A 27385-nucleotide genomic window follows, 5' to 3' on the forward strand; every position below is an offset into this window, starting at 1 on the left:
GGTCAGCTGGAGACTTGCCTTCTCTTTCCACGCGGGACACCTCGCCAGTGTGCACACAGAACCCCTGTTTGCACGCCCCCCCCCATGCAGGCAATCTGGCTGCAGAGCGCTGGACGAGCGTGTAGGCGCCTGGTATGCATATCGGCACCCTCTCCGCGTTAGGGCTGCCCGTTTCCTCTCTAGCCCGTTGGGATTGTTCTCCTGGTTCCATCCTCAGAAGAGCTTCCGCCTGGTGGAACGTGGTGGTCCAGCCACAGGGGCCTGAAGAGATGTCTCACCAAACTGTGGTACCTGCTGGCAATCCTAAACCATGTATTTGCAGACGCAGACTAATGGGCCTGCCCCAGGGACTGCCCGGCTCTAACCAAAATGTCTTCCCCAGTCAGACGAGGTGGGCAGGGTACCCGGGAACACCAGCCTCAAGGAAGGGGGATGGGACATTGCTCCTGCGTGTCAGCTGAACAGACCCTAATTGCGGCTGGGTACGGGCACGTCAGCTGACTCCATCTGCTCGGTAGGCACAAGCGACCCGGTGGTGTGACCTAGTTACTGTTCAGTGGGCTCCCAGCTGGCTTTCCAGAGCCCTGTTGCTGTAGCTGAATTCCAGCATTCTGGGGGCACAGAGGCAGGGTTCCCGCTAATTTTTTCCTGCCCATGTGCAGAATGAATTTTGTTGTGTGCACTGAGGCATGTGTGGAGGTGCACCACAAGGAGAAACACATGTTGCCGGCTGCGGGCAGTTGTGGGCGCTCTGCTAACCGGCTGGGTGGCATGTTACTCTCTCCTGGTGGCTGCCCAATGCTCAGCTTACAGGGAACGCTGCACAGAGGGTATCTCAGGATATCAGTGAAGAAAGAAACCCATCCGTGGGCCACGCCCAAAGGCTGGTCAAGGCCTCGCGTCCAATCCAGATCCAAATCGCGGACACTGCCAAGTGTGTTGTTATTCTCATCCCAGTAATTACCACTCTGCTTGCACATGAGCCTCTGTTCTCGCAGGTCATTCCTCCCGGATCATCTGCCCAACGCATCGGCTCTGTCTCAGCGGAGGCTGTACGGACCATCAGCTCCTTTGCACTCTCTCTGGGCCAGACCCGACCGATCCCCTCCTTTCCGTCCTCCTACTCACGTCGCCTTTTCTCTCTCCTCTGCCCTCTCCCCGCTAACAGCTTACCACGGACGCACCCTGGGCTCCTCAGCCACAGGTTGGTACTGCTGCCTGCTGTCTGCATGCCGCTAGCAGCCCCATAACTTCTTTGTTGGTCTCGCAGCCTTGTTTGGTCCAATGCAATGGAAATCCCAGCAGCCTTCCTCTGTCGAGATAGCCACTGCCTACAGCCATATGCTCAGTGCACCCTGTCCTAGCCACAGCCAGATGCCCAGTACCTTCTGCACTAGCCCCAGCCATGTACCCAGTGCTCCTGGCTACTAGCCACTGCCATATGCCCAGTGCTCGCAGCACTAGCCAGGAAGGAGGCAGCAGCTGCTGGCGCACCCCAAGACCTGGGGAAGTGGCAGCTGCCCACCCTCCCTTGGCTTCCATGAGGCTCAGGGAAGTGGGGCTGGGGGATGGCCCGAATATGGGACAATTCGTCTCTTTTAAAAACATAGGTTGCGGGGCCTTTTTGGTGTCCCAAATAGGGACCCGTCCCTCCCAATACGGGACGGATGGTCGCCCTATATAGGCCCAACGGCCCCTGGGCACTAGCCAGTGTGAGCTGTATTCATAGGTGTCTTTAAATTGAGTTAAATTGAAATAGGGCCCTGCAGGGTGGCGCCCTGGAGAAGGGGAAGGGCAGGGTGGTCTGGTACAGCCCGGCTCCCAGTTGGCTTGGCAGGAAATGTTGAGTGTCTCCCAGTCAGTCAGCCACACGGGTAGGGCGGGGAGAGCCGCAGATAGTGCTGGCTGCACTGGTGCCATTGCCAGGTCACAGCCACATGCTCAGCCAGCAAAGCGACAAGAAGTAGCCACCCACCCTGCCTGGCAACGCACCCACAGCTCACGGAGCTGCTGCTGGAAGAGCATCTGCCCTTACCAAATGTGTCGTGTTTCTGTCCTCCACAACAACATCACAGCGCCGGGGCCTCGACCCCCCCACTGACATGCCTGCCAGACAGACTCTGGCTTTCCAGCTGAATTTCACCTTTTATTTAATCCCCGGGAGGCTGCAGAGGTCTGGGTGTACGTACATAGATAGATCATGTTACCCGGAGCTATGGCACTCCTAGAGGACGTATGCATCATTGCACACATGGGGCATTCATGTGCCCTGCAGATTTCTTTGCTTCCCTGCAGAAAAAAATGACTTCTGATGGGGAAGCAAAGGGAAGTGGCAAGAATGATCACCTCCCCCTCCAGAACAGTGTCAGCCCTAGCTACCTTACTAGTAGACAGAGGGAGTTTGGGGGTAGGCTCCCCACTCCCATTGTGTATCCATTGTGTTGTAGTTTAAATAAGTTACCAAAATAATTGGAACCAGTGTGATTATATACTGTTATTTTGACTAATAAAATATGAAGAATTTTGCAGAATTTTAAAATTAGGGGTGCAGAATGTTTAATTTTTGGTGCAGAGATTTTAATATTGTGGCCCAGAATTCCTTCAGGAGTACTGTATCTAGCTGTCTATCTGTACAGAGAGAGTCTATAATGAACATGTTTACAGATTTATATCTATAAACATAAGTATTAATTACATAGATATGATGCACATATATGTGTGCATGCATATCCTGTGCTTATTGCTCTATCTGTAGCTATACATATGCACTGTATGCAGTTATATGTTATCCCAAGGATTCATTTAGGCGGTGAATGAACAGGCCAGCACTCTAAGGGTTAAACGAATTTGGTGCATCTGCCCTATGGAGATAATTGCATAGAGCTTGCATACGTAGTTGCCAGTTGCCCATGGCTGGGGTGTAATGGGGTTGGCAATCATAAAGCACAGGTAGCCTTAAAGCTCAGAGCTGTTAGTAAGAGATGCTGCCCACAGCAGGAACCTTCAGGAATGCCCAGATGGGAGACTGTTTCATACTGTGGTTCTCCTGGAGCGAGGGCCTCCTGCAGGAGGTGACAGTGTCCATATGACAGTATAGACTTGGTTTTGAGGCTCCATACTGGAGGCTCCACAGCCATGCCACATCCCACCCCAGAAAAGGGCAGTAGAGTGGTCCTCCAAGCTGCCTAGAGCAGCTGTGTCGGAAGCAGCCAATCAGGGCCTAGTAGGCTAGTATAAGAAGAGCTGCAAGGTGTGTGAGAGTAGTTCCTTGTGAGACCTGGAGGTGTGTGTGTCTGGCTGGATGAATGAGTGACCTGCAGGACCTCAGCAAGGGCAGTGAGAACAAGAAGCAGCTCTGGGCTGGCTGTTGGCCCTCCACCAGGGCTAGGCCCTGAGCTAAGAGGGAAGAATGTGCTGGAGTCATGTGGGAAGTGGTCCAGGGAATTACAGCAGCCACACAGCTTAGGTAAGGGGACAAGGCATGGCTGCTATCTCTAAGGTCTGTGGGCTGGGACCTGGCATACAGGGTGGGCCAGGGTCCCCCCAGCAACCACTGGGAAAGTGGCCTGGACATAGAGGCTCCCTAGAAGGGGAACTGAACCGAAGTGGCCCATCTGGAGAGCTGACACCAGGAAGGCACTGAGAGGGCAAAGGCATTGCCCCAGGGAGGGAGCCCTGGGCGTATTCTGTACTGGAGCAGGACCAGCTTGAGGGAGATGTTGCTGAGGATGCTGAGAGATCCCTGTTAGATTTGTAACCCAAAAGGGGTTTGCATTGTTTATATATCACATGCAGACCATGTGGGGCTTGGCTGGAGAGCTGGGTCCCCAGGACCTGCCACAAACCCAGAGAGAGAGAGAACAGGCATATGCCCAGAGACAGAGGTCTCTCCAAGGGGCGAGTGCATCCCATTATAGTCGGTCTGTGTTCTGCTGTGCTGTATCTGGCAGTCACTTGTTGAACTCGAAACCCCAGTGAAATCTGCTCTCAAACCGCACCCCCCCCCGCCCCCGAGCGGCTCCCTTCCTGTGACCTGGCATGTACTGCGTGCACTTTGAGCACCTAACCCCAGCCTTCCCGTCCAGTGGCTGGAGCGAGCGCAGGAAATCAACAATCTCTGAGAAGAGCTCAGGCCTTTGAAGCAAAAGGGCACAGCTCAGGTTCACCCAGCGCAACCAGGGCACCTCCCTGGGTGAGCATGGTCCTTAATATACCCTTAGAACTGTGTCCTGTGGCAGTGGCCCTGTTGCAAGCTGAGGCCTCTGTGCATTAATCATACAGATGAATATCCAGCTATCACCTTGTGGGTTGACGGGTTCTTGTCCCAGGATCAGGGCCACTATTTGAACTGCAGGTTGTACCTCTGAAAACGGGGATTCTCTGCTCTAGCAACATCTGTGGTCCACAGAACAATGGACGTTCCCGGACCGGAGAGCCCCGAGCTGGAGCCGGCAGCAGTGGGGCTGGCATCCAGCAGCCCGGACAGAGCCCATGGCAGAGGGGCTAGGGCCACTAGCAAGACCAGGGCTGGCAGAGGGGTGGGCTGGGGGGCCAGTGGCCAGGGATCTCCCCGGGTCCAGCAACTTCCCTTGTTCGGGATCTGACTGGTCCCGAGGTGGCTGGACAAGGTACAGGACTATCATAGGGAACCCTGACGTACACAGTTGCAACACGCACAGGAAAAGAACTCTTGTATATTGACAAATATAGTTTAATAATCCATATGTAGGTATCTTAAATAAGATAGCAAGGCAATGGACATCTAGACTTCCACGTATTCACTCCATTCCTTCCTGATTAATCTGAAATGTTCTCCGATGTCTCCGCCTTCCCCGTCAGCACCAGAGGATATGTTTGACTAACTTGCTATTGTCACTATTATCCTTTGTAAAGTTAGCACAAAGGAATTTCACTGCTGAACTCGGATCACTTTTAAAAGTGGTGATATCTCTCTTTCTGGGAAGATATTTTAGCAATAATCTATCCTGGAAACAATTGTCTTAACTTCTTTCCAAAACAGATCTGTTAAATTGTTTCAAATAAGTAAATCAGTGGGACTAATACACACTTTAACGGTTAAAGACCTAGTAGTGAATGCTTCTTGCTTATGTTACTGACTGGGTAGAGAGTTCGAGATAATAGCAGTCTTTGCTTAAGCGGCAGATAACAGTGAGGAAAGGGTTGTTTTAAAAATCTGGGATCAGATCTTTGACTCGTGTGACTTGGCTAAGCTCAGTAGTCAATGAGGCCGTGGACTTATACCAGCAGAGGATTTGTCTGAAACTTTGAGAGTGAGAAATGAGACCGTTAACTTCCCTGCACAGCGTTAACTAGCATTGCACAAAGTTTCCCACAGAAGCTGCTTTGTGATGGAAAACGTTTGACTCAGTGAAATCGTCTGTGAGAAGACGCGCCTGCTTTCCAGGGAACTTTAATTTTTTCAATGAAAAACCAAACACACGAAAAACAAAATATTTCCATTGGGAAATTGTGCTGTGGTGGAATATGGGATTTGTAGTTTAGTTGCCTCCTGTCCCCCTTTTCCTTTATGGGCCAATCTCAAGGTCTAGAGTACATCTCCCACGATCCAGCACAGCCAGGAACTCCCACGATGCGCTGCCTCCGCTCCCCAAGCAGGAAGATTGTGGTGCGTCATGGAGGACAGTCAGACCAGGGAACATAACCGACGGAGGAGAATGGGAGCAAGCCGCACCCACACTGCAACTCCCCGGCGTAGTTGTTTGTTTTTTGTCGGTTTTGGCCAACATCTTTTGGGTTTTGACTTTCCACCCGCTCTTTAGCCCTTCTCCCTCGCCTTCCACCCAGGGCTGGCTTTGGGAGTCACACCCAAGCAGGAGGGGGTGGCACAATCAGCAGAGACAGGGACTGATATGAGAGGACAAGAAGCAGCCAGCGCCGTAGGAGACCATCAGAATGCCGTGGAACCTCGTCCCACCCTCGGCCTCTCTCCTGTCTGCCGGCTCCATTCTGAGCCACCTTCAGCCCAGGCCTCGAGGATGAGAAGGCTGCAAACTAGCCAGGCGGCAGGTGCCATCGTGTGGGAGCTGCAGCTTCCTGTGAGCTATTCAGCTTTAAGCAGCAACTTAAACTCTTTGGACAAAGCTGAGTTCAGCACCAAATGCCTGTTCAAAACCAAATTCTCATGTCAAATTTTTGGCATTGAGCCCATGATTCCGGTGACGACGCACTGGAGCAGAGCAGACCGGAACGCGTTTTGCTCTTCCGCAATTTTATTGGCTCTGCAGGACCGGCTGGAGTAAAATTGCGTATTTATAAGTAAGCTCAGTCAATACATCTCCTGGGAGAGACAGCGGCTACAAAGCAGCAGCTGGCGCGGTATCGTCTTTCTGGGTCGTTACCACACATCTTAAATCCCGTGGCGATCCATCCTGAGATGTTGAGTGTGGTGAGGATCACCTGGAGTTGGCCAGATCCTTGCCATGTGATCTGTGTAGATAAGGAGAACCATAGAACACTAGAACTGGAAGGGACCTTGAGAGACCCGTCCCGGGCCCTTATGGCAGGACCAAGCACTGTCTAGACCATTCCTGACAGATGTCTGTCTAACCTTCTCTTGAATATCTCCAGTGACGGAGATTCCACACCCTCCCTAGACAATTTAATTCAGTGTTTTAAGCACCATGACGGATGGGAAGTTTTTCCTAATGTCCAACCTAAATCTCCCTTGCTTCAGTTTAAGCCCATTGCTCCTTGTCCTATCCTCAGAGGCCAAGGAGAACAATTTTTCTCCTTCCTCCTTGTAACCCTCTTTTAGGTACTTGTGAACTGCTATCATCTCAGTCTTCTCTTTTCTAAACTAAACAAGCCCAGTTCTTTCCGTCTTCCCTCACAGCTCATGTTCTCTGGATCTTTAATCATTCTTGTTGCTCTTCTCTGGACCTTCTCCAATTTCTTCACATCTTTCTTGAAATGTGGTGCTCGGAACTGGACATGATACTCCAATTGAGGACTAATCAGCCCAGAGTAGAGCAGACAAATGACTTCTTTCACTTTCAGGACATGGATTTTGGTCTCACCCCAGCTCCAGGGCTGAACTAAGCAACTGAGTTAAAGGTATTGGCAGGGCTTTTTTTTTTTTGCTGGTGGAATGCACCGGAATTGAGTTCTGGCACATTTTTTTTTCTGTTAGAACACCATAAAAATTTTCACTGCCAGTCCCACAGCAGCACGGGGATCAAAGCATTAAAAGTGAACAGGCTAACCCCTAGGAAGAACCACCAGACTTGAGTTTGGGCACCTTTTCTTTCCTAGAAAAAAAGCACTGGGTATTTGTCTCCCTGTGGAATGGAGCTGTTGGTGACAAGCCATGAACGTTCTTCATTTGTGGTGTGTGACTGGGGGCAGTTCTCTGAAACTGTCCACTCAATATGCAGCAGCCAAGAAAAAAGGAGGCTAGGAATTTTAGAAACCATTAAGAAAGGGAGAATAAAATATCATAACAAGACTAGATATACCCATGATTCACTCGCATTGGAATGCTGCATGCAGTTCTTGTCACCCCATCTCAGAAGAAGATGTGTTAGAGTTGGAAAAATGACGGAGCAGGGAAAGCAAAATGATTAGGGGGATAGTACATTTGTCCATCCGATGAGAGATTAAGGAGACTGGAACCATTCAATTCAGAAAAGAGATGCCCAAGGGTTGGGGGGAAGTTATGCTAGAGGTCCATGAAATCACGAATGGCGTGGAGAGAGCAAATAGGGAAACGTTATTTACCCCTTCATGTAACACAAGAACTGTGGGTCACCCAGTGAATGTATAGGCAGAAGGTGTAAACGAACAGGAAGCACTTTTCCACACAACATAAACTCAGCTTGTGGAACTCTTTGTCACGGGATGTTGTGAAAACCAAAAGTATAAATGGGTTCCAAACAGAATTAACTAAGTTCCTGGTGGATAGATCCATCCTTGACTATTCGCCCAGATGTTTTGGGATGCGCCCCCATGTTCCAGGTGTCCCTAAAACTTCCGAGTGCCAAAAGCGGAGCGTGGACAATCACTCAAAATTGCCCCTAATCGCTACACTCCCCCAGAAGTTTCAGGCAGTGACAACCATCAGAAAACAAGATTCTGGGCTAGCAGAACCATTGGTCAACCCCGCTCCAGCTGTTCTTATCTTCTGCATCCTTTCTTAAAAATTCCCATTCCTGGGGCCTAGTTCTGAGCTCACGTGAGCATGTAGGGGGATCACAGAACTTGGCCTGCGTATTGAAGCACCTATCTCAGGTTGTCTGGGACACAGGGCCTCTAAGGGCAGCTCTACGCTAGACCTGAAAGTCAATCCTCGACACGCCATTCCAGCTATAACAATTGCATAACTGGACTCAATGTATGTAGGATGGACTTTTCTGGCCGTCCTCGCGGAGGAAGCTTGAGGGGAGAAACTTGCCTGTCCACCTCCCTTACACCTCATGATAGCAAGGAGTACAGGGTCGATCATCAAGCCCTGAGAGTTCGATTTCATGCATCCCCACTAGGTGCGCAAAATCGAACCCCGGGAGACCAACCCTGACTGGGTTGATTTCATAGTAAGCGTAGAGGTTCCCTGAGCTGCTGACTGTTAACCTGGATCTCTTAAGTAAGGAAATCCACCAGCCTCAGGAGGCTGTGAGGAAATCCGTGAGCAAGACGACCTGGCCGCCATCACACAGTCACGTTCCCTTCCACTTGTAGGTGCTCCCCTTATCATGTCCTAGAACGTCACCTAGAAAGCTGCTGTGGGAGACACTCCTGTGGCACCAACGGTGAAATGTTGACCATGTGCCTAGGAGACAAAATGACCATAGAAAATCCCATTCAACCTTCTCCAGCAAAGTTCTCATTCCGGTTCCCCGGCTTCTGTTGTGGAAATGAGCGTTCGCGCTTCTCCGCTCCTCCAGGCACACACTGCAGCTACTAAAGCAACTCGCATCACACCCTGTGAGCCTCAGTCCATCCTGCCTCCTGGCTGAGGTGTGAGGGTAGGGATCAGGTCTCGGGCTCCATGCCATGCAATTGCTTATAAATGCCGCTTCAGTCTACAACGAACCTTGTCTCTCATAAGATGCAACATCCCTCCTGTTGGCCGGGGCTCAGACACCAAAGTTCAGTGTCCACCAATCAGTGACCCACAACTAAAAACTCTCTCGCATGCACACAATACAGGCCACCTGTGGCCGGCCAGCCGGGCCCTCTCACTGCCTCCTCTGCTAGGGACCATAACACCCCAATGCCTAAGCCATTGAGCCGAAGCGCCCAATGGCACAAACCAACACAGACTAGCTGGAGGGTCACCAATTTATGGCATGAACTAACCGCAGCACCAGGGGACTCTGGATTGGTGATGCTTCACTTTTGCATGGACTTCTGATTGAATTGAAAAGTCTTATTGCTTTGCTGGGAAGAAGGGGGTAATTTTTTGCTTACAAGCACCTGTTGGTTGGTCTGCTTTCCCACTGTGCCTGCTTCTGACGGAATCACGTTCATTTCTTTTGCTTGCTAATGTCAGGCCCGTAACTGGAGAGGCGCTGAATCCCGTTTTCGTATCGTTTAAGGTTAGGTGTATTAAACCTCGGCAAGCGCAGAGAAAATACCAATTCTCTAGCGCTTTGTTCCTCTTGTGAAAACCGCTGGCTTTGGTAGTCCCGCAATGCACAGACATGGCGATAGAGCAAGGAAAGTCCAGACCCTGAGGGAGTTGCTGTGAACCAGCTCGTGGGGCTTGTGAAATGGAAACGTTTGTGTTTTTCTAAGATTTGTTTAGCCAGCTGTGTTTAGAGAAGAGTAAAAAACCCCTGCATGTCGCTGAGCCTGCTAGGAATTCACAGCTACTCAGGCAGAGGGCTGTGAATATTTTAGCAACACTTTCTCTGACTTCCTCGTGTTTTCAGTCCCCTGTGAATGGAGATGCAGCAGGGTGGGCATCTCCCCGGGCCGCACGAGCCCACCTGACCGCCTAGTGCGTTCTCCATTGTGCAGCGCTGCAAATCCAGTCCTCCTTGCCAGGGGCTAGCAAAGCGCAGCGAGCGCCAGCCTGTCTCTGTGAGCTGCAGCTCCCACCCCCAGCTTCAGGGTAGCATCCCCAGGGGAAGGGAAGATGGCTGGGATGAGTTAGTCGTGGGTGTTCTGTGCTCAGAAAGGGGTGGGACTAGATGGCCTCCTGAGGTCTCTTCCAGCCGTATTCTTCCACGATTCTGCAAAGTCCCTCGGGGTCGATTCGGGGGCAGGGCCCAGCAACAAAACAAGACTTGCCAACAGAGGGGCAACGTGAAGCCGCCTCTCCCGCCAGAGCAGAAATGGCTGTGGCTCTTGGCAGCATGTGCGAAGCCCCCCACCACCACCCCCCACCACGTCCCAGGCCTCCCCGTTGCTGACGGACACGATTTCCTCAGGCAAAATATGTTTGAAATATTATCCAACTGGCACCATAGGAATTCTCAGCTCAGCGCGAGGGAAAGGCCAAGAGCTTGAGAGCTGGTTGATCTGGATTGCCTTTCTGAAACTGCTTTTGGGTACCTCATGCCATTCTCTTACTGGCCCGGTGCCTCAGTTTCCCCATCTATATCATTAGGGAAATACTCCCCTTCTTCACAGGGGACCTCCCCAGGAAAGTACTGAAGTGCCGCCTCAAAGCCTGTTAGAACCGCTCAGAAACGTCTCGGCAAACTGTTTTCTTGTCAAAAATGGTGATCGATGAAAAATCAAAACCGGGAGGGGTCAGTTCGGCCAAATTTCTCGACTCAAAGAAATGTTGAAGAAGATGATCTGAAATTGTCATCGGGGGCCCGTTTTGACATTTTTGAAACCAGAAATTCTGGTTTCCTGGTTTTGAAATGAATTTTGGTTTCAAAATTTGAGTCCGTTTATAGCAAAACACACACACACCACAAGGCAAACTTTTTTTAAAAATAAAAATGGTTGAAAGCGAAGGAAAACATCTCGGCTGGGCCTGCCCGTTTAAACAAACAAACAAATAAAAAATCTTAACTCACTTCCTGGAAGGGGAGAAAAGAATCTCCTGCCCAGCACTAAGGCCTGCTGATTTGTAATCAGATGAGTCAATGCTGCCCTAATGTGGTGCCAGAGAGATTGCAGGTATGAATTAATTCTTCTTTCTAAAGCATTTTGAGACCCTAGTGTAAAAGTACTTCCCCGCTGCTGGCGAGATGTCTTTGCTTTGTATATGGATAATACATTATTCATAGGTGCAATAACATTATTTCCATACGCGTGCTGAGTCTGCTAGGGGTTCCCGTGTACAGGAGGACCGTCAGCCCCCGTGGGCCCTGGAGCAAGGCAGGAGTGGGACCTGGCTCTGTGCCCCAATTGGGGGGGGGCATGGAGCAGTGGAACAGCACTGCCATGGCACTTCCAGTGAGCCCTGAGCTCCAGATGCTGCTTCTGCCAACGTAGCAGTGGCGGCTGGAGCTCCGATCTCCTTTGAAACGCCCGGCCCCAGGGCCGCTACCTCCTTTGCCCCTGCCTGTCAGCAGGCCTGTCTGTGTATCAACTGTACGTTTGACTTTGCTTCTCTAATTATATTTCTTATCCAGCATACGATCTAGGCTTTGAAGTTGCTCAGCGTGAAGCTATAGGTCGCATACATTATTATGCAGAGTAAATGTGATAAAATCCATGGTTGTTTTCAGCATATTCCCTCCCTTTCCCACCTGCGTGTTTGAAAGGGGCGCCTGCCGATACGCGCTCGTTCTGTGCACAAAATCATCCCCTCGGCCCCACGAGTGGCTCGTTTGCTTGCACGGAGGGAAGCATTGCAGGCGCGTCGGCCTGCTGGGCCTGCGTGCAGGCCTGTTTTGGCAGGGCCATGCACGTGTTGGGAAGCTGCATTGGTGCCTGCAAAAAAGGAAAAAAAGATACCTGCAAAAACAATTCAAAATCCACTGTGTAAATATGTCTTCAGAGCTGAGCAGGAAAACGTTCCATTCAAGACCTTGAATCGTTTGGGCAGGTTCAGCCTGAGGCAACCTTTATGCAGAGACCCAAGGGGGCCAGCGGTGGTGGAATCAGTGAAATACGTCCTGCGGGGAGGTGCTTGGAAGATGAGGCACTAGGAGATCCAGGAATTATCCTGAATTTGTCCATCGCCACTTAGTAGAATTCTAAAGCTGGATAACCACTGAGCCATGGGGCCCTGTGATGCTCCAACAGGAGTTCTGTTCAGTGAGACATGCCCCAGTTCCTACTGCAGTCAATGGGGAATCGTTCCATTGACATCGGTGGAAGTCGGATCAGGACTGCCGTGTGCCACAATGAACGCACATTTGGTGGTCACCCACTTCGACGTGGGGCTCTGGCTTGTGGCTCTGTCCGCCTCTTTGTTGCTCGTGCACGTCAACAGGCAGCCAAAGAGCGAGGCTGGTTCACGCTGAGCCCCGTGGAGGCCAGCGATTGTTTGTGTCAGATGAATGGTCAGACTGAGGGCTACCGCCAGCGCAAACTCCGCTAGCCCTTGACGCCTGGGCTAGTCACAGCCCAGACCGTTCCACCTTGTCTGCCCCAGTACCAGGGTTCTGAAGGCTTCGCACGCCCCTAGAAGCATAATCAGCATGTGCGCCCATGCATCTCTGTGTGCCCGGCTCTTGTGAATGGCCGTAGAAACTGGGTAATGTTTCCCCTGGCTTGGGGCGTTTAGCTAAGCGTGTGGGACGGGGTGGCTCTTGGCTGGGCCGTTCACTACACTGTTCTGGAGCTTGTTCACTCTCTTGGGTTATTTCCCCCTCTGCAGATGGGGAGATTACTTCCAAGCCGATGGTGCTGTTCTTGGGACCGTGGAGCGTTGGCAAATCCACCATGATAAACTACCTCCTAGGGCTGGACGACACTCCCTACCAGCTGTACACAGGTAACGTGCCTGCCAGCTGGCCCATTGTCTCTGCTTAATGCGCTGTGCGAAGGACACAAGCAGGCGCTACCGCTTGTGAAGTCGATTCCAGTCAGAGCTTGGCTAGGAAAAGCTAAGCCTGCCCCTTTGGCTCATTACAGCCCCCCGGGCTGTCGGGTGACAGCCGTGGGTCTGGTCAGGAAGGGCTTGAATCATCCTCTGGGGTTGGGCAGAAGGGCTCGTGCAGAGCGAGAGAGATCCCCCCCCCCCCCCCCCAGGATCAAGCTGTGTGTTCTCCTCCACAGCGTTCCCGCTTCCTGCTCTCCGGAGGCGCAGGGCTGAGATCTTCCACCTGCCAGGGCGTTGCATTGCGGGTCACCTTCCAGGCCGGCAGAGCGACAACCCTCTAACAAGAGACACTTGCCCTTTTCTTCTCTCCTTTCCCTCCAGCCATGGAGCCAATTAATTTCCTTTAACAACAGGCGTGACATTTCCCGTCCCCTCCGCTCAGCTCCCGCTCCCTGTGGTTCCTGGACACAGCCGAGAGTAGCAGTGCTGAACTCAGAGCAGTACGAAGTTCCAGGCCTGGGGAGAACCGAGGCCCTGGGAAGGCGAACAGAAGCTGGTTGTTTATAGAGCTTTTCACTTTTGTAGTGTCTCAACGGCATGGGGGCTGGAACTTGCGGGGCTGGAGGAGCTAGCTAGAAGTGGTTTCCATTATATACAGGATTTGCTTCAGTGGTTCTCAGCAATCCCGCTAGAAGAATGGCTCCGGCCCTGCCCCTCCGCTCAACACAGATTAATAACTGCAGGAAATAACTCCTGCACCCATGCACATGTGGAATAACTACAGCCGCATCTACCCTACAGCGTTAGGTCAACACAAGCTTGCATCAGCATAAGTCTGTAAGTGTCTACACTAGAATGTTGCCGCCCAGTACACCGACTTAACTCCATCTTCAAGAGGCGTGGCCCATAGGTCGACGCGCTGTCAGTGTGGGCTCTGTAGCGCTTGCCTTGACTCTTGTTGGCTTTCAGAAGCTGTCCCACACTGCCTCAGGATGACAGTTCGCCTAGCACAAGCACTCCCGGTGAGGATGCACACTGCTGACACAAGGAGCGCAGTGTGGACATGCAAAACTTAATTCTGTTGCGTAGACTTACTGTACGTTACCACGCGGCACAAAGTGCACGGTGCTTTCTGACCTCGCTTGCCAGTAGCTGATGCTTTATCATCACGTGTAAGCAGTGTCTTCCCCAGATGGTCTCAGACACAGGGCCTGACTCTTTTTTTTTTTCCTTTCCAGCAGGAGAGCTTAGTCTTTACAACTCACCTGCTCTGCTTCTCTTGTTACTGGACAGGGGCCGAACCCACCACGTCTGAGTTCACAGTCATCATGCACGGCCCGAAGCTGAAGACCATCGAGGGCATTGTGATGGCTGCTGACAGCGCACGCTCCTTCTCGCCCCTGGAAAAGTTCGGGCAGAACTTCCTGGAGAAGCTGATCGGGATAGAGGTGCCTCATAAGCTCTTAGAGCGGGTCACCTTTGTAGACACGCCGGGCATCATTGAAAACCGCAAGCAGCAGGAACGAGGTAGCCATCTGCCGGGCTCATGTTAAGAGACCCCAGAAACAAACGGGCGACACAAATGTGATGTAACGATCCCTCGCTCTTTCCCAGTGCCGTTCCTCAGGAGATCTCCAAGCACTCTGCAAAGGAGGGCTGTAGCATTATCCCTGCTTTGCAGAGGAGGGCGTGCAGGCCCCAAAGTTACAGGGGCTGATCTCCTGTGGCCCACTCCAGCACTGTCCATTAAGTCACCCTCGACAAAGGACCAGTGAGGAGAAGTCGGGGGGTGTGGGGAATTAGAGTATTTGTTTTTTATATTGTAGATGCACCAAAATTTTGCCTGTGTTTATAATGGCAGCCTCCAGGGACCTCAAAGACACACCCAGTGTTCATAAAATAGAGCTGCTACAGCAGTCCTCCTCTCTAATGTGGAGGGATGGTATTCAGAGACCTAAGCGAGATGAGGGGGTGTGTCTTTAGCCTAAGGGCTGCACTTTGCCTGTCATTTTCTATCATGTCCTTAACCTGTGATCCGGTGCCAAAGCCTCTGGGCTAAAGCAGGACATGATGGAGCACCAGCACTTCCAGGGTAACGTGCTTCCCACCAGCGTAGGGGAGTGACCAAGGAATGGCATTAGAAAATGATCAGGGCACAGATGCTCAATAGCAGGCTATAGCAGAACGGGGCATTTGGAAATCACTTGGAAGAAATTTAATACCAGAAGACGCAAAACACGGCTCCAGCCAGCAGGAGGCAGCGGTGTGTGTATCAGACTGGGCCCAGAGGCACCAAGCAGCACTGCCGTATTGATAGATGCTTGACGTGTCTGCTACAATGTGAACATCAGTGCACTGATTACACAAATTGACTGACATCCCCACTTCTGCTCTCGTAATGTCGAGTATCGGAGGGGTAGCCGTGTTAGTCTGGATCTGTAACAGCAACGAAGGGTCCTGGGGCACCTTATAGACTAACAGAAAAGTTTTGAGCATGAGCTTTCGTGAGCGCAGACTCACTTCATCAGATGCTCGAAGTGAGTCTGTGCTCACGAAAGCTCACGCTCAAAACTTTTCTGTTAGTCTATAAGGTGCCACAGGACCCTTCATTGCTGCTCCCATAATGTCTACCTGAAATCCAGGGGGGGGGAAGTCCTGGCCCAAGAGTAAAACTCCCATTAACTTTGTTGGGTCCAGGATTTTACTGGAGAACTCCAGCTAAGGCACCAGCGCCAACTGAGCAGAGGCTGACTGTGGCGATTGGTACCGAGATGCTCTGGGTCTGGGACGGGGGTGGGGCCTTGTGGTGTTTCTCTGCTGCTGACTGAGCAGATCCATCCCGTGGTAGAGGTAGTCACTTCTGTTTGGTTTGTCCCTCTCCTCTCCCGAAGGTTACCCCTTCAACGACGTGTGCCAGTGGTTCATCGACAGAGCAGACCTCATCTTTGTCGTCTTTGACCCAACAAAGCTGGACGTGGGGCTGGAGCTGGAGATGCTGTTCCGCCAGCTGAAGGGCCGGGAGTCTCAGATCAGAATAATCTTGAACAAAGCAGACAGTCTTGCCACACAGGAGCTTATGAGAGTCTATGGCGCCTTGTTCTGGAGTTTGGCTCCTCTGATCAACGTAACGGAGCCTCCGCGGGTCTATGTCAGCTCCTTCTGGCCGCTGGAATATCACCCTGAAACCCACAAGGATCTGTTCCTTAAAGAAGAGATCTCACTCCTGGAAGACCTTAACCAGGTGATTGAAAACAGGCTGGAGAATAAGATCGCCTTCATCCGCCAACATGCTATCCGGGTCCGCATCCATGCCCTCCTGGTCGACCGCTATCTGCAGACCTACAAGGACAAAATGACCTTCTTCAGCGACGGGGAGCTGGTGTTCAAGGACATTGTAGAAGACCCTGACAAGTTCTACATCTTCAAGTCCATCCTGGCAAAGACCAACGTCAGCAAGTTCGATCTCCCCAACCGCGAGGCTTATAAGGACTTCTTTGGCATCAACCCCATCAGCAGCTTCAAGCTGCTTGCTCAGCAGTGCTCCTACATGGGGGGATGTTATCTGGACAAGATCGAAAGGGCCATTACTCATGAGCTCCCTGATCTCTTGGGGAGTATTGGCCTGGGGAAAAAGCCCAGCGTTCTCTCCTGTGACACAACAGGCTGTGGCGAAACCCCGAGGAACCGCTATAGGAAACCATAACACGCGACGCACTAAGGTAACCGTTCATGCGTTCCTATTGGTGAATGAGCTTATGTCTTATCTGTCCAAGAAGCCATGGTTTATTAACCCTTTGAGTACCACGCTGGAAAGAACTACTGTACAACAAAGGACTCTGAGTCACTGACGTTAAGGGCAAGGGAAGCAGGGCAGGCGTAGAAATGAATAAAGAACTGTGAATTCCTGACATTTTATCTTTTGTAATTTCAAATAGAAAGCAACCTTCCAGCTGTCAGGACAAGCAACAAGAGGTGAACTAAAGCTAGAGCTGCTTTTTCGTGGGTGAGGAAGTCCATGAGTGCGGATCGAGAAGTTCAACCTTTGCATGCCCTAAGCGGATGGGGAGTAAGAAACACAGACTCTGGAAAGGTAGCCTGGAGGAGGAGAGCTCTGATGCCTTGACCAGGAGAATCTCAGAGGGGCTTCCTTGCGGGTGGGGGTGGGGAGAGCTCCTGTAGATAGGCATGAGGACAATGGAAATGCCTGTAATAAAAATAATCTCTTTCCGAGACTTGTAGGCCATCAGGCTTACTTCTTTGTGAGCACCGTCTGGAGAACAGTCGGCCCGTCATTCAGACTCTCTAGTACTCACACATGGATTGTTCCCAGGGGTCGGGAAGGACAGACCCCACGTCTATGCTTAAACTGGCTTCGGTCCAACCTCCGAACATCTGGCATTCTTAGCACCACAGGCGTGGCCCTGGCAGGGGCCAGAAGCCTGGCTCAGAAGGAGAAATGGAATGGAGTGAAAAGAGCAACGTCACGAGCTGCAGTTGGGAGACAGTAGCTGTAACTCAAGCAATCAAGCTCAGAAGAAAGCCTCGGAAAGCACCGGTCTATCGCTGAGCCTGAGCGGTGGCCGGGAGCTTGGTGCATGCATTTGCTGTTAGCATCAGGCAAATCACACACAAACCTTGGTAGGGCTCAGAGGGTTAATCAGTTTGCATTTTGACCTTATTTATGCCAGCGTTGCATGTTTTTTCTCAGCATCTGACCCCTGTGGTGTTGTGTGGTTTGGAGGAAGATGGGAACGCGCACTGTTTCACAGCTGGTGGCTGTTTTCTCTTCCAGTCTTTACTGTGTAGGTTAGGGAGGTGAAGATTGTTGGGCCCTATCTCATTTGGGCCAAGTCAAGAGTCATATTGGTTGGCATTGCCAAGTTGCTCACCTGCTGCAGGACACCAACACCCAAAATTGTGTGTTGCAGTAAATGCCATTAGAACCAGTGCCAGGGGTAGTACAGGAGCCCTCTTCATGAAGCAGATATTGTCTGGGTTGCAAGGACCCAGTGTGGCTGGTGGTTGAGCTAAGGGCTAGCTGAAGAAGCAGGTGGATGTTGCCCTGGATGGTGAATGGTATATGAGACCTGCTAAATAACCTTCCTTGATTATTCTCACTGTTGAGTGGACCAGGGCTGATGCAGGTCTTCAGAGAACCTTCTCAGAAGTTCTTACTGTAATGTACCTGTGAGCCTTACCTGCCAGGCTCAAGAACACAATGACATGCCAAGCAAAGCAAGGCAAAACTGCCCGAGGGGCAAAGATCAAAAGCCAAAGGAAATAAGAGACACAGTTGGCTTTTTAAAGAAGGAACTTGAGCAGATAAGAAAGCAGAAGGTGCTGACCAGAGCCTGTTGGGATCTGAAAGGTGGTGCCTCTCTGATCCGCACGCATGAACACAGGTGAAGCTGTGGCCGCAGCAGAAACAACCATAGCTCGCCCCGCTCTGCGACTCAGCTGCCCTGGTGGTGAAACCCAGGTGTTCAAAAGAAACAGTCTTGTAAAGCAAGCCAGGTGAGTTCTACTGGACATTTGTTTCAAAGGTGCCTGACCTGGTCCAGATGTGCCACCCTGGAGGATTACCAATAGGTAATCAAGCCCCAAAGACTGCATGCTGGGGGAGACAGTACGTCGGTGAGTACTCCAAGAAGGCAGGCTACGTGCCGAGGGATTTCTGCACAGCCCCCAAAAGAACGGCAGGAGCTGATGAAGGCAAGAAGAGGCGTTGGAGAAACTGGCATCCGAAATAGCACAGAGAGAAGCAGCGTGCTGGTGAGTCAACGCAGAGTTAGATCTCAGACTGCCTAGAAGCCGCCTCTTTGTTCACCGCTATTCTTCTCTCTTTCTTTGACATTACCCCAGTCCTCCACCTCCTCCTCCTCCTCCTCCTCCTCCTCCTTATGCTTCTTTGTCTCAGCCACCCACTCTTTTTCACCTCTCGTTGTCCTCCATCGAGCTTACCGGTTGCTCCTGCCACCCACCCTTGTTTGCTCGGTTTTCTTTGGAACAAATGGAAAAGTAACACTGTCCAAACGTGTTAATTTGGCTGCTGCTTCTGACATCGCAATATGTTTTATGAGCATTGTAATGGTGGGCCGACTGGCCACCGCAGCGCCTCCTGCTGGTTGTGCTGGGAATTAGCCCAGTCCACAGAATGCACCACCTTCTGGTCAGTGTCTCACCTGTCATCACTCTGCTCTTCTGACTCTGGGCCTGCGTCGCTCCCTTGGTCCGCAGAGTCTGCTTCAGGATGCTGCCTTTGGGCAGTGCCCCACCGCTCCATTCTCCCCCACGCCAGGGTTATCGGCAGTCCTCAATCCAGGCACCTGCCTCCGCAGCCCCTCACCCCAGGGGTGAGCCGCAGTCTATATTGGCAGGGTGTATTGCAAAGGGGGAGAAGGTGACCCAGGGATCCGCTAGTGGCAGGTTTATTCAGTCACTCCCCCTGACTCCCTGAGCTCCACTTTCCCCATAGCCCTGGCACAGTCTCTGCTCTGTTTATCAGGAGGCAGAGTATGGAGCTCTCCCTCTACTTCTCCCCTGAGCCAGCCCAGCACAGCTCTAAGGCACTACTGGTTCCCTCCCCTTTAGGGACCAGCTTCTTCTCCATTGCTGATCATGGTGAGAGTGAGCGCCTCTCCGGTCTTGCAGCCTTTTATAAGGCCCAGACTGGCCCTGATTGGTTGACTTCTCCCTTCCTCTGATTGGCCAGGTTTGTGCAGGTTCCCTCTAGCCTTCTTTTCCTGCTGGAGTGGGGCATCATAAACAAACATGTCCACAAAACTTGGCATTATTCTTTCTGCTTGTTCTTGCCTTTTTGTTTCTCTTCTCTGTGCTGTCATCTTTTTTCTCTTGCTCCTGATCTCGTTCTCTTCCCCTTCTTTGGCCTCTTCTTTCCTTTTTTCTTTGCCATCCCCTTTTCACTCCTTCCTAGCACCGTGTAACTCACTAGGATCCCGCCAGTCACAAAGCCACTGCTCTCTTTTCGGGTGTTGGAGTAGGGGAGGATTATTGTGTGGCTGGTGTTACCAACAGAATATAGACCAAGGATTGTTGGCTAGACTGATGTGGATGGAAGATGTAAAGCGTGGTTGTCTACAGGTAGGGGGCCTGTTGGCTGATGCTCAGTCGGGTAAGCATCCGCTGATCAGGAAGATCTCAGCAATCTCATAAAGATCTCCTGTAATCTCATGACTGCTTCTTTCTCGTGTGACTGACAAAAGCATGAGTTTCCATGCTGGGCTTCAGAGCCCGTACTATGCATCAGTCATAACCTTCTTCCCATCTGATCATTTACATTCTGTTCTTAAAACCCTGCGCTCCTGGGGCTCTGACATCAGGTGACCCTTAAGAAACCGTGGACCTAAAAAGCCGAGCTGTTCTGGTGCGTATGTTTGCTAACTGCACAGCGAGCTGGGCCCAGACTTAGCTCAGGGTAGCTGCAACAGGCCTTGCTGGGAAACTGATGGTCTTTCTTCCCAAGCCCCCAAACACTTGAAATAACTTGCAATGGCCACGCAAGGGCCTATTAGTCTAAGGGCTGTTATTCAAAGCCCATCTTATCTGGCAGAGTCTGACGATACAGCAGGCTCCTACCATCAATCTGTCTCTCTTTTAGTACACAAAATAAAAAGGGTGACCTGAGCCATTGCTCTGAGTTACAGGAAAAGGGGGAGCTAGAAGACCTTTTAATTTTGCTAAAAAAACCTCCAAATCCCTAAAACCACTGGTGTGTGCTTCTTTTTCAACAGGAGTCTGGACAGACACACTATTAGGAATGACATAGCTGTAAGATATTCCCAAGTAGGTGTTCATGATAACATGCATTTGGATAAAATTGTTGGTTCTGTACATCAACCCATCCAATAAAATCAGTATTTTTCAAACACGTCCCACGGCTCCGTGTCCTCTGTGTGCTGGCCCACAAGGACGCCGGAGCCTGGGCCTGCTTCTATGGACCTCAGTGGGAGTTTTGTAATAGGCTTCAGTGGGAGCAGGGTGTGACCCGTGTGGGAAAGTCATGTTTATGCACCAACCCGGGGAAGGAGGGAATCCCAGCTCACGCCCCTGATTTCGAAAGGGGTGTGAAACGCTGCCTTCGGCTGCACAAAGGCAGTGCCTGTTGAGGTCCGTGCTGCTAGCTGAAGGCACGGAGCAGTGCCCAAGCTGGAAGGGGTAGGGGAGCTCTACGGTGCCCAGCTCACAGCCTTTTCCATCCCAGGGTTGCACTCTGCAGAAGGTCATTTTGGGACTCCCCCCTCCCAGCAGGCCATAAGAAGGGGAAGGCTGTCGTGATTCCTTGGCTCCCTTCTTTCCCCACCCCCCGCCCTCCCCTTGGTGAACAGGAGCATCTTGCCATGAGAGGTGAGGATGTTCTCGCCTGCAGCCGTCTCCCTGCCCTAACCAGGGACTCTCACCCAAACCCAATCCAGTTGCACAGTGCCCCACAGTCACCAGGGGAGAACGCCCCCTCATCTCGCGCTGCCTTGCCTAAGACCCCGCTGCCGTGTTCTCTTTCCCTTTCAGGGCCTCACCAAGAAAACAGTCCATGCAGGACATGGCTCACCTACAGGCCTATCAGCTTCCCCAGCTGAGGTTTGCTCTGGACCCTTCTGGGAGCTGTAGCATCCCCAGCTGGAAGGGCCGTAGCCGTCACTGGAGGCAGGTGAATGAACCGTGTGCTCGGCATGGTCCCAGGAGGTATAAGAAACAGGATGGAAAATTCCCTGGAGACTATAACTGTGCCTTCAGCCGGTGCCCTGGCGTCATGGCACACTGCTCAGCGACCACATCCCGCAGCTAACGGGGCTCAACGCTGGGTGATGAGGATAACCCGGGGCCTGGGAAAATTCTCAGGTAGACAGCATGCAAAGGCAGGGACGGTTACCTTGGAAAAGCAACACGGCACCGCAAAACAGTCTATGCGATAGTCAATGGGACAGACAAGGGACTGCTGCTCCCCCTGGCGTCTAAGAGGGAAGCAAGCGGGGAGTGACGGGGGCGGGCAGGCTGTGAGATTAAAACACAGGCCATTCCACCCCCACCAAAGGAAACACTTGTTCCACCCACCCTGTGACTGAACTGGAGGGCCCGCTGCCGCAGAAAGTCACAAAGGCTGAGAACATAACACGAGCGTCCAGAGGACTGGATATGTACATGGAGACCACGACGATCTGATTGCTGCCATTGAGGGTGACCCGTTCTGGAGGGGGCATTAGATCTCACACCACAGGGCTCAGGCAAACCGCTACCCAGGTGGAGACACAGCTGGGGTGCATCACAGATCATCTCACATCTGCTGGCGTGGGCTGTCTGAGGCTGGTCGGGTTAACAACCCTCTAATTGTGCAGCCCCCCCCCACAAACCTTTGTCCCATGCTCTGTCCTTTGCCTTCCCTGAGACCACACCCTGGCCAGCTTTTCACTGAGGCCTCACCCCCGACTCACTCCATCCTTCCCGCCTCCATCGCGTGCGCTCCCCCGCCCTCGTTCACTTTCACCTGGTTGGGGCAGGGAGTTGGGGTGCCGGGGAGGGGCAGGCTCTGGAAGGGAATTTGGATGTGGGGGTGCAGGATCTAGGCTAGGGCAAGGGATTGGGGTGCTGGAGGAGTTTGGGGGGTTGGCACTTGCCCCAGGTGGTGCAGTTCCTGAAGGCACACCATGCTGATGGGACCATCTCCTAGGCAGGGGGGCCAGGGGTCTCCACAAGACACCGCCCACAGGCACTGCCCACAGGCACCGCCCCTGCAACTCCCATTGGCAATAGCTGCCGACAGCGCTTCGGGAGGGGGCCGCACAAAGAGACCCCTTGGTGCCCTCCAGTAGTGACCGGGAAGGTGCTGGCTGCTCCCAGGAGCAGCGCTGAGTGAAAGCAGGGAAGAGAACCTGCCTTTGGTCTGCCGACGCACCACATTGGTAACACCCAGAATTTCCCTGTCTGGCTGAGGTAGCCTCCGGCAGCCAGGCCGTGCATCCGGGAGACGCCTGGGGCCAGCAGGAGGGTTGGAGATCTTGGCCATGGAAGGAGCAGGGCTCCGGCCCAGCCTGGCTGGTATTACGCTGTGCTAGAGTTTTAACCACTAAACTGGAGGCCCAGTTGTCCACTCACGCACCCCAGTTTCATGTGGAGTCTTCCTAAGCTGCTCTGGCTCCACCGACTCTGGGAGCAACGGGTTGCTCGAGGAGGAGGAGCGAAGCCATTGAACTAAACTGTAAATTCTGTATATAATGGACATCACGTCAAGCCAGGGGTTGCTGCAGCCCCTCCTTGCCCCCGGCCCCCTCGTTCTAGCACCTACAGAGCTGCCCCGGGCTGGAAAAAGTTCAGGTGCTGAAGAGCCCTGCTGACAGGGCCAGATCTGTGCTTCCAGGGAGAACACCCAGGGGTGGGCAGGGAGCACCGTGCTGAGGAACCCAGCAAGGTCCAGGTCTGACGAGGGCAGGGGTTGTACTTTTGACCTGGGATTGGGTTGGAGGAGCCCAGGATCCATATGAACACGCTGGCCTCGGTAATGGCCTGGAAGCCTGGCAGAACCACAGCAAGTGGTAACAGGGATCCAGGGCCAGAGCTGCTGACAGATGTTAGCTGGTTCCCTGAGCAGCACAGCCTCCCGTGGGGCTGTTGATCACTAAGCCAGGCCAGATGCTAAGCCTGGGCCATAGTAAATAAAGCTGGGGGGCTTCCTTTAAGAGCGTTCCTTGCCTCCTGTCCTCCCGCAGTCCCCACGGGTTTGCTAGCTTGTTGGGGCCACGCCGCCCTTTCTGGCGCATGTTTGTACAGCCCCTGGCGCAATGGGGCTCCAAGGCGCTAGGGCAGCACAAGGAAATAAAAATCAGACCAGTGAATGACATTAAAAGGGGAACCGGTTGTGCAGAGCTAGACAGTTTGGGCCTGTTCCCAGCAGAGGGCAGCAGGTCGATGTGCTTACGACGTGGAAAGAAAAATCCCCCAGGAGCTGGCAGCCAGCTCCCATCCAGGCACAGCCAAGTCACTAGGGACAGTGAATCATTGCTGTCGCGCTTCAGCACCAAGGACCCTTTGAGCCCCTCTGCTGCAGGAGGATAGGGAGAGCCGATTCTCCTTTGCAGCACGTCCCACAGGAAGACTGTCTCCTGGGGGTTAGCCCGACCCCGGGCCGCAGCAGGGGAGGGTCCGGTAATAGACGCTGGGGGCTTGGTGACCGCACGACCCAGTGATCTCACTCGAGCCGAGGCATCGCTCCAGTCATGACTCAGAGTCCCTGCGGAGAGTGGGGGGCTGGTTGGATCCGGCAGCCGCAGCTCCTGCAAACTGGGATTTCGCTGTGGTTCCCCCCAGCAGGGCTGAGAGATTTGCTTCGCTCCCTCCCTTCAGTTTCTCCCACCTCAGATCAGACCTGGAGGCCTCAGCAGCTGCTCAGACGACTTCCCCCGGGGCCGCGCACTCTGCCTCGTGAGCCAGCTCGTGCATGTGGCTTTGAACCAGCTTGCACCCGGCCACGGCACCAGGGCCTGAGCAGGCAACGGGGCGCAGAGTTCTAGTCCCTGCACACCCTCCACGCTGGCTGGGCCTGGTCTCCGCCTGTCTCCTGAGTGCAGAGCCTGGGCGCCCTGCCAGCCTGAGGGAGATGGGTGCTGCTGAAACACAAGGCCACCTGTGCCTCCGCGGGCACAAGACGCAGCGGAGGGGATGTGCGCAGGGTAGGCTCCAGCCCCTCCTGTGCTTCGGCTTGGCTCAGAGAGAGGACTGGTGGCACCGCTACGGCTGCCCACCTGCCACCTGGCCGATTTTCACCCAGACGGTCCAGAGTCCAGCTTGTGTGCCTGGCTGCCATTCGGCAAACCCGTGCCCGGTTGCTGTCACCTGAGGGGGAAGAGGTGGAGCAGGGGGTGAGGCTTTGCAGAGAAGAAGTGGAGCGGGGGGCAGCTCTGGAAGATTTGTGCAGCTCCTGGCCACCTCGGTGTGTGTGATAACGGTCCTGGTAGCTATTCGCCCCACCTCCGCCAGCTTCTGCTGAGATCTCATCGCACCCCGAGCTCAGCTGCAGCAGGCCCGGTCAGACCTTAGAGGGCAAATGGCCAGGGAAGACCTGGGTGCCCCAAGCAATGGGGCTGGTTTCATTCCGCTGAGTCATTACCGAGTGTGACAGCCCCCAGGCAGCAGGCTGCAAGAGCCGGGTGGGAGGCAAGTACGCTGGGAGCTGGGGCGTTGCTTTCTGTTCCCCGAGTGGGGCCCAGCAGCCAGGGCAGGCAGCTGGGGCTCGTTAGGAATCAGCCTGCAGCAAAAGGTAATCAGACACCTGCTGCTGGGCAAGGCCTCCTGGCTGGCTAGAAAAGGTTCCCCCCAGGTGGGGCAGGGGAAGGAGATAAGGGACGGACCAGGAAGAGAGGCTGGAGGACTAGGGGTTGGGAAGAGAGACGGGCTCAGCCAGGTACAGTGGAAGGTGCTGGAGAGAAGTGGCCCAGGGAAAGGCTGCTGGGTCTGGGGCAGGGGAATAGACCCGTTGGCTGCTGGAGCCCTGACCGGGGGGCTCCCCACACCCTTCCCCTGGTGAGCCACCCTAGTGGAAGGGCAGGAGCGTCAGACCCTCCTGAAGGGGGCTGGCCCCCGCTCTTGGGACTTGCCTATCATGAGAATGGCTGGGTCAATGGAGACCCTCGCCTCTGGAAAGGCCCAAGGCAGCGCAAGGGCTTCTGTGAGTCTCTGAGGTGCCCAATGAAATCCGCCAAGAAGTGCCGATCCCCGAGCGGGCCGACAAGCGACTTGTCACACTGAGCAAATGCTCCTGCAAGTGCCATGTGTCAGGAGAGATGCGCCTCTGGCGGGCTGATGGTCCTTAAAGATGCACTGGCACTTTTCACTGGAGGTTACTATCGCGGGCGTCTTGGTCAGGTCCTACCTGACTAGAACCCTGAGAGCCCCAGGGTCCTCGCGCCAAACAGTTTGCAGTCCTAAGTGGGGAGAGGCCTGTGGATTACCAGAAATGCCCCTTGATGGACTACATCCTACCCGGGGTTCCCTATAAGCTGAGGACTTGGGCAGCCACCTTGGAGAAATTCAAAGGATGCCCAAATGATCATCCGAGCACCCCCAGTGAGCAGCAGCAGCCGTCAGCACGTGTTGCTATTGGAGATGCATATTTGCTTATGCCTCAGTGCACATAACAAAATTTATTCTACCCATGGAGGGAGAGAAATAGAGGGAACGTTGCTCCTCTGGTAAGCCCCAGTTCCAGGAGGCAATGAGGCTGGAGTCTCCTGTGACAACGCGGTAACTAAGAGTGCGGGTTTCATCCAGTTCAAGACCAGCTGTTTTCATTACCTCTGTTAAAGAAGGCCACATCCATGGGCTTACCAGTCTTGCCAATGCCTCCAGTCTCAAGGGACACACGTACCCCAGCAGCTTGTTCTGAAGCTGTAGCTAGAATTCCAAGTCGGCTGAGGAAGGTGCAGGATGAGGCAGGAGTCTGTGGGAGCAGTTACTGATTTTTTTTTTGGTCCTCAGTGGAAACATCAGGTCAGTGATTCCTGCTGGAAGACACACGCTCCGCCTCAGGGTAGCCCTGCGTAAAAGCCCCCTGCTTTGGTGAGTAGAACCAGCGGGTGACTAGCGTATTCCTATCTTCCACCACAGAAGCGCCTGTAGCATTGAATAAACAGGAGTCACTTCTCTCACGGCTTCTCTCGGAGGGCAGTGTCCTCACACGGCCTCACGAAACGACAGAGCCTGCAAGCTCTTCCCTGGGCGGTAGCTCCCAGAGGAGCCAGTGACCACCAGGGACCCTTTGTTAAAGGACTCGTGTGCAGGGCCGCAACAGAGAGCCGCAGGCCCCAGGTCAGGACGTCTAGGGCCAGTCGAAACGGGAAACGTAGAGAAGATTAGCAAAGAAATGAGCCTGAAACGTGCGTTTGCCGTTCATTTTCCAGCTTACAACCCCGTGCCTATTTGCGAGAGGGACGGACGAGGAGGAATTGGGAGGGCCAGAGGAAGGTGTTGGAGAGGTCAGGATGGAGGCTAAGACCCTCATTAGGTACTCCCAGGGAGAACCTAACCTTGCTAACACCCTGTTTGTTCCTCCTCCTGTGTCGGGCCAGTCAGGTCCTTACTGCCTTCATTTCACGCACAGAGCTGATACCACAATGCAGTGCAAACAAGCAGCCTTTTGCTTGGCCTGCCCTAGGCAGGTGAGTTGATTGCAGATACGCAATTCTAGCTACTCCAGCAACTGTGTTGCTAGAGTCGACTTGTCTCCAGTCGCCTTACCTGGCCGTCTACGCAGAGGGAGGTCGACAGGAGAACCTCTTCCCTTGGCCCCCTTCCTCCTCGTGCTATCGAGAGGTGCAGGAGTCGACTGCTGACCCGATCGTTCGATTTCGCACATATCTACCAGGTGCACAAAATCGAACTCCGGAAGCTCAACCCTGACTGGCCCTGTACACAAGCTGGTGCACAAAATAAACCCCACAAACATGGAAG

General features: G+C 53.1%; 1 protein-coding gene across 2 annotated transcripts in view; it reads left to right on the plus strand.

The window, feature by feature from the left end:
* SRL (sarcalumenin) overlaps positions 1 to 20822 on the plus strand; it is a 62060-nt gene extending 41238 nt beyond the window's left edge. Inside the window, exons 5-8 of one of the 2 annotated variants that reach the window (XM_075010354.1) lie at positions 1169 to 1204; positions 12767 to 12883; positions 14225 to 14458; positions 15823 to 20822. In XM_075010354.1, coding sequence (XP_074866455.1) covers positions 1169 to 1204; positions 12767 to 12883; positions 14225 to 14458; positions 15823 to 16634 — 1199 coding nt within the window. In that variant the 3' untranslated portion in view covers positions 16635 to 20822. The remainder of the gene's footprint in view (positions 1 to 1168; positions 1205 to 12766; positions 12884 to 14224; positions 14459 to 15822) is intronic. The other variant, XM_075010355.1, reaches the window with a different exon arrangement.
* The last annotated feature ends 6563 nt before the right edge of the window (positions 20823 to 27385 follow it).

The sequence above is a fragment of the Carettochelys insculpta genome, chromosome 16, assembly GCF_033958435.1.
Source record: "Carettochelys insculpta isolate YL-2023 chromosome 16, ASM3395843v1, whole genome shotgun sequence".
NCBI lineage: Eukaryota > Metazoa > Chordata > Testudines > Carettochelyidae > Carettochelys > Carettochelys insculpta.